Source organism: Folsomia candida, unplaced genomic scaffold, assembly GCF_002217175.1.
Source record: "Folsomia candida strain VU population unplaced genomic scaffold, ASM221717v1 Fcan01_Sc042, whole genome shotgun sequence".
NCBI lineage: Eukaryota > Metazoa > Arthropoda > Collembola > Entomobryomorpha > Isotomidae > Folsomia > Folsomia candida.
This window is the reverse complement of record NW_019091234.1, coordinates 890,195-901,109: the sequence shown is the minus strand read 5'-3', so window position 1 is coordinate 901,109 and position 10,915 is coordinate 890,195. Positions and strand designations below refer to the sequence as shown.

General features: G+C 41.5%; 1 protein-coding gene across 3 annotated transcripts; it reads right to left on the bottom strand.

Moving 5' to 3' along the window:
• Positions 1–1,589: 1,589 nt before the first annotated feature.
• Positions 1,590–9,651, bottom strand: LOC110861460 (endothelin-converting enzyme 2). 3 transcript variants are annotated; one of them, XM_022110572.2, is made up of 17 exons: positions 9,097–9,651; positions 5,403–6,022; positions 5,272–5,332; positions 5,132–5,206; positions 4,897–5,061; positions 4,674–4,822; positions 4,535–4,594; positions 3,840–4,043; positions 3,633–3,760; positions 3,455–3,558; positions 3,230–3,384; positions 3,065–3,163; positions 2,695–2,990; positions 2,465–2,603; positions 2,152–2,370; positions 2,004–2,080; positions 1,590–1,948 (listed from the first exon to the last, which is right to left on the bottom strand). In XM_022110572.2, the coding sequence occupies exons 2-17, from the start codon at positions 5,859–5,861 to the stop codon at positions 1,846–1,848; spliced, it is 2,493 nt and encodes an 830-aa protein (XP_021966264.1). In that variant the 5' UTR covers positions 5,862–6,022; positions 9,097–9,651; the 3' UTR covers positions 1,590–1,845. The 3 variants fall into 3 exon arrangements, with proteins under 3 accessions (XP_021966264.1, XP_021966263.1, XP_021966265.1); XM_022110571.2 differs by lacking the exon at positions 9,097–9,651 and adding an exon at positions 6,868–7,095; XM_022110573.2 differs by lacking the exon at positions 9,097–9,651 and adding an exon at positions 6,150–6,411.
• Between the last annotated feature and the right edge of the window lie 1,264 nt (positions 9,652–10,915).

Genomic DNA, 10,915 nt, shown 5'->3' with positions numbered 1-10,915 from the left:
AGTCAGTACACAGCAGTTGATAATTGCACATTATGCAGAGTAGACAGAGGCAGAGATAGCATTATTATTTGTTATGCATACCAGAGGAGGAGATATCACTCAGACTCGGCCGAAATTTGATAAGGGAACTTTGGGCATTGTCGTTCTCCACGTCGGGCATAAAACATTTGTAAAATATGAGTCTCCATTTCTTCGTGTGGAATAATGCTGACGCCATCAGAGCCATTTTATTCCGAATCGGGTTACAATTTTATGGATGAATGTATTGAAATACTTTTATGAAAGGTTTTTAATGGATAATTTAATTTAATTGCCAGTAATCTCAGCTTCTTCATCGGTTAGTTCTGGATGGTTTGAATGAGTTAAAATACGGATTTTGCTCCAGGTACTAGGCATCACTTTTCGTGGGAACGAGATTTATTCGTGTAGTACACAAGTCTCCAATTTTGTCTTTGTTTTCAAAAACAAAAACAATTTTATTGCGGTCAAACGCAACGGATAAACAAGTTCAAGGCTGGTTATATAATTAAATAAATTTGAAGCGTAATTAAATTTTTACATGATTTTGACCATAGCTCAGACTGCCTCATACGTGCCAATGCAAGTACATATTTACTACGTGAGGTAGAAGACGACTATCCATTATCATCGCGCTATCAATCACAATACTCTTCTGATAGTGAGTGCACTCTATAATTTAATCAAATTGATGGTTTGAATTACAAGACAAAATCATTCAATTAGTTTCAATGATTTTATAAGTGAATATAAAAGAATAGAATCGTTATGGGATTGTCCGTTCGTATCTGAATGCAACTTTGTCACCACGAATAATAGGTTGGTCTCCCACTCCTCGTGACAGTTCACTTTGTTGAATAAAAGAATTTATTAAATATTTTGTGTAATCGCTGGGTGATTCCAATACTGGCGGAGGGGGTGGACATTTTCCTCTTCAGATTCGACCAGCCTTTCACCCCATATCGTTAATTTTTAGTCGACGACATCACGTTACTGTTGAAATTCAATGGGGTCAGAGTTCATTGGGAATTAATTTTCAGATTGTGTTTCGTAAGGAGTAGAATTAGTGTTTCACTTTCTGTGAACGTGTTTTTGAATGCAAAGAGTCTCTCAAAATCTTGTTCTCCGTGATCAAGGCTACGATTAGTTTTTGCGCTTTGAAGCTTGGATATTTTTTAGTAGAAAAATGGGACTACCGGACCCATGATTATGGTATCATTGGATTCCAGTCACTCCTATTCTGACCGTGACCATATCCAATAAACGCGTTGACATATGTCAGCCCGAGTCAGGGCCTCCGTCGGTCCGTGTGTCTTATTTGCGATAACTCTCGTAAAACTTGGATGATGAGGTCAGCACAAACGACGGCTTGAAACTTCTAGCACATTTATTCCGGGGAAATTAACAAATTTAGGAAATTTGGGGTAATGGTCTAGTATTAAGCACACTGAAAATGAAGCATCATAATGACCAAAGTATTTAATGGTTGGAAGGTGACTCTCACTGGTCACTGGAAACTTGTCACAAAAACCAAAGACATTTAATGAAGCTGAATATAAAGGTACGCTACGTTTACGGTCTGACGGAATGTGTTTATTCTTGACTATTGTCATAAAATAAAGTACAACTATTATAAAGATTTTTTTGTTCAACATAAAAATACAAAACATTCTTCTGCTTGCCAAATAATTAAGCATACATAGCACAATGAAAGAGAGAACACAATGTCTTTTCCGCTTTGTAATCAACATGAGTTTTTGGGTAATAAGTAAGTTCACAGCAGACAACAGCACGATCGTTGTATGGAGAATGTCATGAGAATTGGTCCTAAATGATGAGACCACACGTAAAGTCGGCGTACATTTCCGATGACTTGGAACATGAAAAGGCTTCCGAGAATGCAACCAATTGTCGCAACACGCCTCGAACCCTGCGTCAAAAAATCAATGTTAGTAAATTTTTCTCAGATTCATTATTTCGCTTACTTGTGATCATGACTTAGCGAAGTGAAGGTGGTATGTTCCAAGTCGTGAAAGAGCATTGTGTGCACGGCGCACTGGGACTAGTATTTAAAACAAAATTAAAACTATGTAAATTGGCACTTTAAAAAGGTGGGTTCCGTTTGTGGGGTACCTGTCCATAAGCGAGGAAGAAGAGAGCTTCGGGGGGTCGATCTATTCCAGGCAAACTTTGAAAGCTATCTGCAAACTCGAGTGTTCTAAGCGCTTCGAGAGCAATTTGAATCCCTGCCGCGTGGAGCGTGGTGTCCAGCGAAGTCCGATCCACGTACTGCTCGTCGTCCAGGCGGATGTTGACGAAGAAGGAGGAGAGACACGACCTTCGCGATTCCATCTGATTCACAGAAAATGAATTCATAAATAAGTACTTTAATTAGGTAGTCAGTAGTTGTCCATTTAAGGAACTTTGTTCTTATTTGTACACATACAATGTCTCTCATTTCCTGCACTTTGGCATCTCTGCCGGACAGTAAGGCCCCGCTGGGAAGGTAGAGACCTTGCTCTGGTCCAAAGGACTTGGCAATCGCTTCCGCTATTTCCACGCCAATCGAACCATACAACAAAGACCTACAAGACGCAAGTACCATAAATAATGAATCCAAATGACCCAAAAACCGCAATACTGTAAATCACTTAATAATCAATAAGTTTCGCGCACATGAGCTCATCCGGCACGTCGAGCTGTTCCTTTTCCAGGAGGGTTTGTGGAACGAGGATCTTGTTCAGGGATGGGATGAGCTGGACGCTGAAGGGGTTTTCCGTTATTGCGTTGATGATGGCCGTGTCCTTGTTGGGATGAACCAAGTCCTTTTGCGCCACTCTGCCCTGAAACTCAATCAGGGTGATGACATTTGGGAAGAAGTCAGTTTTTTGCATCTGGACGGAAAAGTAGACCTCCTCCAAGACCGTTTTGTTGCGGAGGGGATTCCCAATTTGCAGCGTCATCAGACGCAACTGTGAAATGTTTTATTTATTAATTAGCAAAGGTGTCACAATGGAACTCGAGGAAGAGAAATTTAGTTTGCTACCTTATCCAAGAGATAGTTTCGAAGGGATTCGTCATACTTTGTGGCCACATTCACTCGGTTGGACACGGTTTGTTTAATGTGTTGAAACATTTCAGAAATCTGGACAATAAAAGTAGAAAGTTAACAAGTTTTCCTAGTATATTGTCATTTTGTTGCATTGCTCACAGTGGTCACTGCAGGGTCAACGCCGTGATCGGAGCCGGCGACAGTTGAACGCTTCTCTTTGCGGTCATGTGCCAGGAGAAAGTCGCTTCCGTGGGGAAAGAATCGAATTATTTCCGTGATACAGAATTCCCATCGTGGTGGACCCGTCGTGCTTCCTGCCATCAATAATAAATCATTAGTGTGGCGACCAAGTGAAATATGAAACGCATTATTACGCATACTCACCAATTGATTCTCTTCTGAATGTCTCAACAGCCTCCGTAAACTGCTTGTGCAAATAGGGCAGATACCTCTGGGTTAAATGCCACATCAAATAGTTGTTCAAATTCCTGTGCATTGCAATTCCTCAGTTATAAAATTGGCCTCTTAAATTCGAATTTAAATTAGTTAAAGCTAAAAATACCCTTTGTCGGTGGTTGAAATGAGGCCGGAGACTTCCATCAGATACTGAACCGACGTCGTGACGACCTGCGTCTGGTCGTTGATGTTTCCTTGAGGAAACAATGCTGTGAGCAAATCTCCCCAAAAAATCTGAGCATGCGACACAAAGATAAGATTAAGATAAAGCTAAGATTTATGTGTATTCACGTTGTTGAAATGCATGACTGACCGTGTTGGACATTCCTTTCAGCTCGGCAACACTCAGTTTTTGCAGGGATGCGACGGGGTCGGAAAAATTCCCAGGATCCGGTGTGATCTCGGCCAAGCGCTTCTCAAAGTTGAACATTTCCACGGCGAAGGACCCTCCTTGATACGACGTCGCACCCAAAAGCTGAGCCACGTCCTTGGCAAAGGTTTCGAATGCTTTCGCCATCTAATAAGTAGTGCAAATACGCGAAATGTTATTTGTATACTAGGTTCGACTACTACGTGAAATTATAAATCGTCAAAACATGTCACAAAAAAGCGGATGGTACGAGATGCATTATTTTTCAAAAGCACTAAATATTTCTGCATTTTGTGGACAAAAGGAATCCGAAGAGTGTGGATTAGTAGAGGTGGCAGTAAAAAAACGAGGTTATGAGACAAAGGGGGTCACTCAAAATGAGCATTTTGAGAGTATACACTTTTACGTTGTTCGGGGAAGTATCGCGACAGAGTGAGGTCCCTATTACACCACAGCGCGCAATCAATGCTCCCAAGCGCCAACTAGCACATACACAAAATATTATTGCAACATTATATAGCGCGACATGATCAAGAAGACGTACGTCGTACTCGGAAACAACAAGAAGAGTGACATGTTGAAGCGCTCTTTACTAATTACATCTTTGCTATTGAACATGTATATGAGTTTGAACTTACGGGGCCACTCTGGAGAAAGTAGTAGGACGGGTGAGGCAGACTTAGGCCTGAAGGAGTAATCTGCAAGAGAAAATTGATGCGTATACTTTCCAGGCAGATTTTTCTCTACATGTAAATTGATCTCTGTTGGTGTCTCTACCTTAATAATGTTTCTGGACGGAGATTCTGGGTCTGGGACGACGCTGACCTTGAAAAACGGGCTCACCCTGTGGTCACTTTGCACCTTTCGTAACAGTCTTGGAAAGTCAAAGTCACTTGATCTGAAATCTCTCAGTACATTCCAACCGCCTGAAAAATGAAGTTTTTTTTACAATTTCAGTATTCCGCTAATATGTAATATGTAAGGCCAATGTTATGCTAACCAAGGATTTTAATGATTCTTAAAAGTTCCTTCTCGCCGTCAGCATCAATGTAATCCACGGCCATGCAAGAGTCGTAGAAACGCTTCATTTTGAGTGGCACATTGTTGGGCTCCTCAATCCAGGCCAGGGGCAGAGTATTTAACACCATTCGCAGCTTGTCCTTCACTGAAAATTCGTAAACATTTCAGAATAATGTTAGTAAACAATCCAGGAAAGGGCAACTTTGTGACTGAACCTTTGAATTCGTGGTAAGTTTGTACATCCCAGTATGCTCGGGATTTTGGGAGGGGGTGTTCCCGCAGCCATCCATCTAAATTTCAGGAACAGTTAAGGAATCGTGAAGTAACATAATAATTACTGACTATCCTAACTCACCGCAAGAATACTCCCAGTACGACATGCATGGTTCAAGAGTTTGGTTTAACGCCCCAAGAACCTGAACAGAACGGTATAATTTAACATTTACATGTTTGAAGGGCTCCATATTGGCGTTATTTATTTATTACATTGGAGGAGTACTGATGACACTGGGCTGAAAGACAGGGCTCGTGAGACGGCCCCCTGGGCCACAGCGCTGCCAAGAGGAATAGAATGAAAAGGAGGAGGATGATCACAACGCCACAGAAGAGCAAGTAAATCAGACCCCGTTTTGGGGTGAGTCTGCACTTGTGAGCCCAAATCCCCACGACATCCTTGCGCCCTTGTCGTCTCCGCTTCCGCTTTTTGTCCTCCTGCTCGTTCTCAGAGTCGCTCACACTGGGTCCAGGATCTTCGGGGTCGGGCGTCGTCGCCTCCGTCATCTTCTCCTTGTTCTTGGTCCCAAACAAGCTTTTCTTAATGGGCGACCCCTTCTTCTTGGTCTTCTTGTCACCGCCATCTTTCTCTTTGAGGGGATCACTCTCTTCCGGAGACACAGCGTCCGTCAAGCCGTTTCCCGGCGCATTTTTGTTCTCCACCACTTCCATTTCTGCTCACTTTCACTGAAACAACTTATGTCATAGTATTCCTACTGTACTATTACTGTCGATTCATATGAAATTACACCAACACGAGTCACACGGGGAATTTCCTTAATTTGGCACACGTGGTAACTAATTCACTGCGGTAGTTTCATCCAATCCAAGTTCTGCAATATTACAAGAAAAATCATTGTACTTAATAATTCTTAACCATTCAGAGAGATGAATGCGCTACACAGATTCAACGGTCTACATAATTAATGCATGGAAAAAATGAGATGCAACTTGGACAACTTCACTAATCCCAAAATTCACTCCAAGGAGCAAAGTCGTTAAAAGTCAACGATCCATGAGATGAGTTGTGCATGTGCATATGCATCGAATCGAGTGCGACTTCCCCCTCTTGTTGTTCAAGCCAGGTTTAAATTGCAAATTGATAAAAGTTCCGCCCTCTGGTAAACTTGGAATGGGAAGCGGATGTCAGTAAGGAAAGTGTCCCGTGACAAAGCGATCATGAAACACGCTTGGGCTGGCCGTTGACACTGCATTAGCATCCGAACGAGACGACCATGGTGGCGAGTTCATAGTAAATAATATGTAGGTGCCAGGGACGCTGGAGAAATGCGTGTTCTTGCATCATTCAAATTCTTCTAGCCAAATAATATTTTCGCAAGTATGCAAGTGAGCAGATCGAGAGACCAATGCAATGCTCATAAAAGTTGCTGGAAAGGTGAACAATCTCAGCTCAGCCAACCAACCACCGCAACAACAACCAAGCCTAAAGAGAGACAAAACGAGTTGCAAAGTCCATTATGATGATGCGATAACTTATAATAAAATGTCTCCTGCCAGGAATCACACTGGGCGATGTGAAGTACGTGATGATGACAAAAACCATCCTTTTATCAAACTTTTCGTAAAGAAGGACCGAATAAATCGCTCAATAATTTATGCACCAGTTGCTTTCACGAATTGTAATTTGTAGTTAAATATGTAATGAGACACCGGTTACCATGATTGGTTTCAATGCCTCTTGTGAATTGGTGTGATCTCACGGACTGCAATTATTAAATCACTGTGCACACACATTCCACACTTTGCCTCCAGACACATTGGAATTCCGTGGTCTGATGGAAATTGACAGTTGTGCCGGGATAATACTCTACCGGATGGACTGGGTGAAAGGCACTGAGGAGAGCGAGAGAGGGTAGTTTGTTGGGATGAGGCAGACTTGGTGGTAGATTTTTATGTGGGGTGGCAACAATGGGCATCATCATCTCGTGAATACCTGCCATCCATGCACCTGGGATGACCTTCAACCATCCCCTCGAGCAGTATTCGTCGACTTGGCTTCTCTCTTTGTTCAGACCACGAGCTACCTGTGAAGACCACTGGATACACGCTTCTCCCAGTTTTCATGCAACCCTTACCGTCTCATCATCACCGGGTTTTCGTCTTAATGTCGGGCTAGAAAATGGAACCATTGTCGCTAAAAATGAACGACCCACTGCTTCTCGTTTCATTTTGCGAGGTACGTCTTTTGCACATTTTCGCAGAGCCATTATTCCACCCACCCCCGCTCATGTAATGAGCCGGAGAGCATGCTGTTGGCTTATCTGAATGCGAACGGAAACGAAACCACGGAATTGCGATAAAGTGTGGAGAAATCAAGCGGAGAAGACGTACATGGCTTTGCTGGTTGGTTTTTGCGGTGTGTGTGCGTCTGGTGCACATCACTCTTCTCCCGAAACCACTTGAAGTAAACGATTTACATTGAGACGACCAGATTAAGGAAGAGCACCAACTGAGTGAACTTTCCCATAAAGATTATGACCACTCCCACCCTCACAAAATCAACAATCAACGAAAGACCTGCTTACAATAATCCCTAAAAATGTGGAATTCTCAGTGCAACACAACCTTCTTCTCGGCTAAATTATTGCCTTTCCAATCGCAATCCTCAATTCATTCTCGGTGTATTTGTACAGTTGTTTTGCTCGTTGGTTTCTTGCGGTCGGGGCTACAATTGAGATATCCGTTACGCTTTTCAAGTGGTGTAATAATTCCTCGGTTTATAATGAAATTAGACGTCGTATTTCTGGATATAAATAAATGAACTCTGGCACGTTTCATTTTCTAAACATTTCCAAGAGCAGAGTATCACTTTCCATCCAACTCTGAGATTGCAGCGTGCTCATAAATTTACGGTTTTGATGAATCATGAATTTGTCCAGTTCAGAGCGAGAGTCTGTTTTCCAGTCACAATCAACAACAGCAATCAGAGGTACATAAATGCACAATGCTGGGTCAATTACATGTGTATGTTCCTAATGCGATGCCCGCTCAGGTTTTGTTCAGCAATCTCTGATGGAAAGTGAATTCGAAACCTTAAGTAATCTGCACCTGAGGAATATGAATTTGTGCAAACACAGCAACACTGGTCGTACAGCCATCCACAAAAACATCGTAAAAATGATCATAAAATATGATTATATAGCCGTAAAATGGGAGATATTGTCTGACGATGATGCCACGATTGGATTCTGAGATAAAGGAATAAGACGCGTAAATAAACATGGAAGGGAAAAATACTAGATTATCATGGCGTCAGTCGTACCATTGACCGGGGGGACTAATATAAAGTACTAATTTTCCTCCATGGTTTTAATGAACCTACGTGTTAGTTTGTGCCCCCGGCCGTTCTTTTTTATAAAGGGGCGAAATAACGTAATTTCTCCTCATATTACACATTACCATTTTACAGTAACGCTTCTCACCAGCTCCAAATTATGTATGTACCTTATGTTGTATACAGAATGCATCATTTAATTAATGAAGCGAGTTTATGAGGCATCATATCCTAGATTCGTATCATCTTTATTGCTAATTATGTAATTCGGCGTCGTCGTTTATGTCTCGAGATTATCTCGTGAATGATGATGATCCATAATTTATGAGAATTCCGAATATTTATGCATGCATACTTCATAATTCCACGTTAATCTACCTGCTTGTGCACCTTCTGGACCACCCAAACAAACAAAGTAAAGAAGACTCAAGAATTATTGTGAGAAGACCAAACTGTGTGAGGGAACTTTATTTGAACATAATCCATACTAAAAAAAATTCGAACATATTCCCCCTCAAAGTTCCTTTAGTATACACAATTCTGATATGAAATTAAATGAACCCACGTGAATGAGAGTAGAAATAAAGTAGCAGCTCATGCTTTCATTGTTACCGAGAGCAAGGCATGATTCCGGGAGGGAGGGATTCATATCAGCATCACTTGTTGATCTCAATCCGACCTTATGCACGATAACGCCAGAGAGTTGTTTACCCCATGAACGTAGCTATAGGCTCCCGAATCCCCTTGAAAATTTCGATTCTTGGCAAAAGATTTTTTACTGCAAACATATTTATTCTCACACTATGCACAACTAGTAACAAAGCCACTCTTTGAAAAAATAACACTTATCCTTAGCACGAATGGTTCACAGATGCGTCGCACTTTCCTCACGATCCATATCGTCTCAATTGTAGTACTTCATATCTTCTTGCGATAAGTAAAATTTCACTTTACTACGACAATTGCCAATTCGAAACAGACTTATGCATAGCTCCAAACCACGATTTTTTCAGCGACACCAACCAAACTACAATGGTCAGGCAGGAGAATAATATTTGTAACCCTTTGTTCCGTTCTCGTGGACAAAATGTGAACAAGGTCCGTTTGCGTGTTCAGCGTCATATACAAAATGCGAACATAATGACGCCTGAAGAGAGAAAAGTACTACGATTAGAGAGAGATCCATCCAGCACGAGCTTCCACTTTCGTAAAACTGAGACAAAACTGGACCAGTTAAGTTAAGGATTTAAGCAAGCCAAGAGATTTGGTTTCTTAAGTGTGTGCAGAACAAATACACATGCGGTAAAGAAGAAGAACGAGAAGGAGATGTAAATACATAGTCCTCGCAGAGACACACGTTCCCAGAATGTATACGTGAATATGTACGTACGTACGTATTTCTAATGAGTAACTTTTATGAAGGAAATGTTTATAGTGATGGCAATATCGGATATTTATTATTGACGGGGCAGCAGCATCAACCATAACGATATTTCACAGCTCTCAGAAAAAGGCTGGTTGGATTCAGGATTAAATCCATCTGCCATAAAGACGCCTCTGTATCATATCATCGTCATCCCTCGCACGCACGCCAAACCAAACAACACCATTTCATCTTAATCTCGACATTGTAAAGTGTGGCCGTGTGGGATTCGAAATTCTTTTGAAGGTTTATTTTTGAAGGTTATTATGAATATTATGAATCATTATTATGAATCGATGAGACCTCGTTTCCTCCTCCCAACGGGATAAATGTATTCTTTGATCTCATTTGTCACACTTCAAAAGCACTCGTCTCGGAAAATGTCGTGTGAATTTGCACAGATTCCACAGCACAGGATATACGTACACGTATACATTTGCGCATAGTAGCCTGTACACGAAGTTGTGTTATTTGATTGAGCAGGAAGGAGGGATTTATGCCATGCTTATTATTAGGTTGATAATCGGATTTATTACCAGATTTTGGGTCTCATATATTACGAATCTGGAAAGAAACATGAGCTTACAAACTCTGTGGTGGAGTCGCAATGGAGTGGTGGTGGAGGTGCTGTGGTCATAAATTTCAAAGTATTTACAACATTGTCATTCCAAAAGCCTGGCAAGATTTTACTGATCCCATTCAGCAGAATATACTTTATTGCTGGAAAAGTGTATTCAAGTTTTAGGGGATTCGATCCATTTCTTCTTCTTCTGTTAGGATTTAGGTCTTTCCATTGGTACATATTCGATGCGACGGTGTACATGTGCAGGATCGGACGCAACGGAAAGTTGAGATAAAAATGAATTATATTTGACAGTGTGTCACCCCTGTTTGTCAAACTTCTCACTGGCTCAATTTTGATCTCTGACCTTCGTCTCAGCTGCCCCATGCAAATGTTCGACATGCGATCGCAACAAAAGTTGCAGCCAGATAACCGTTATTGCTGAT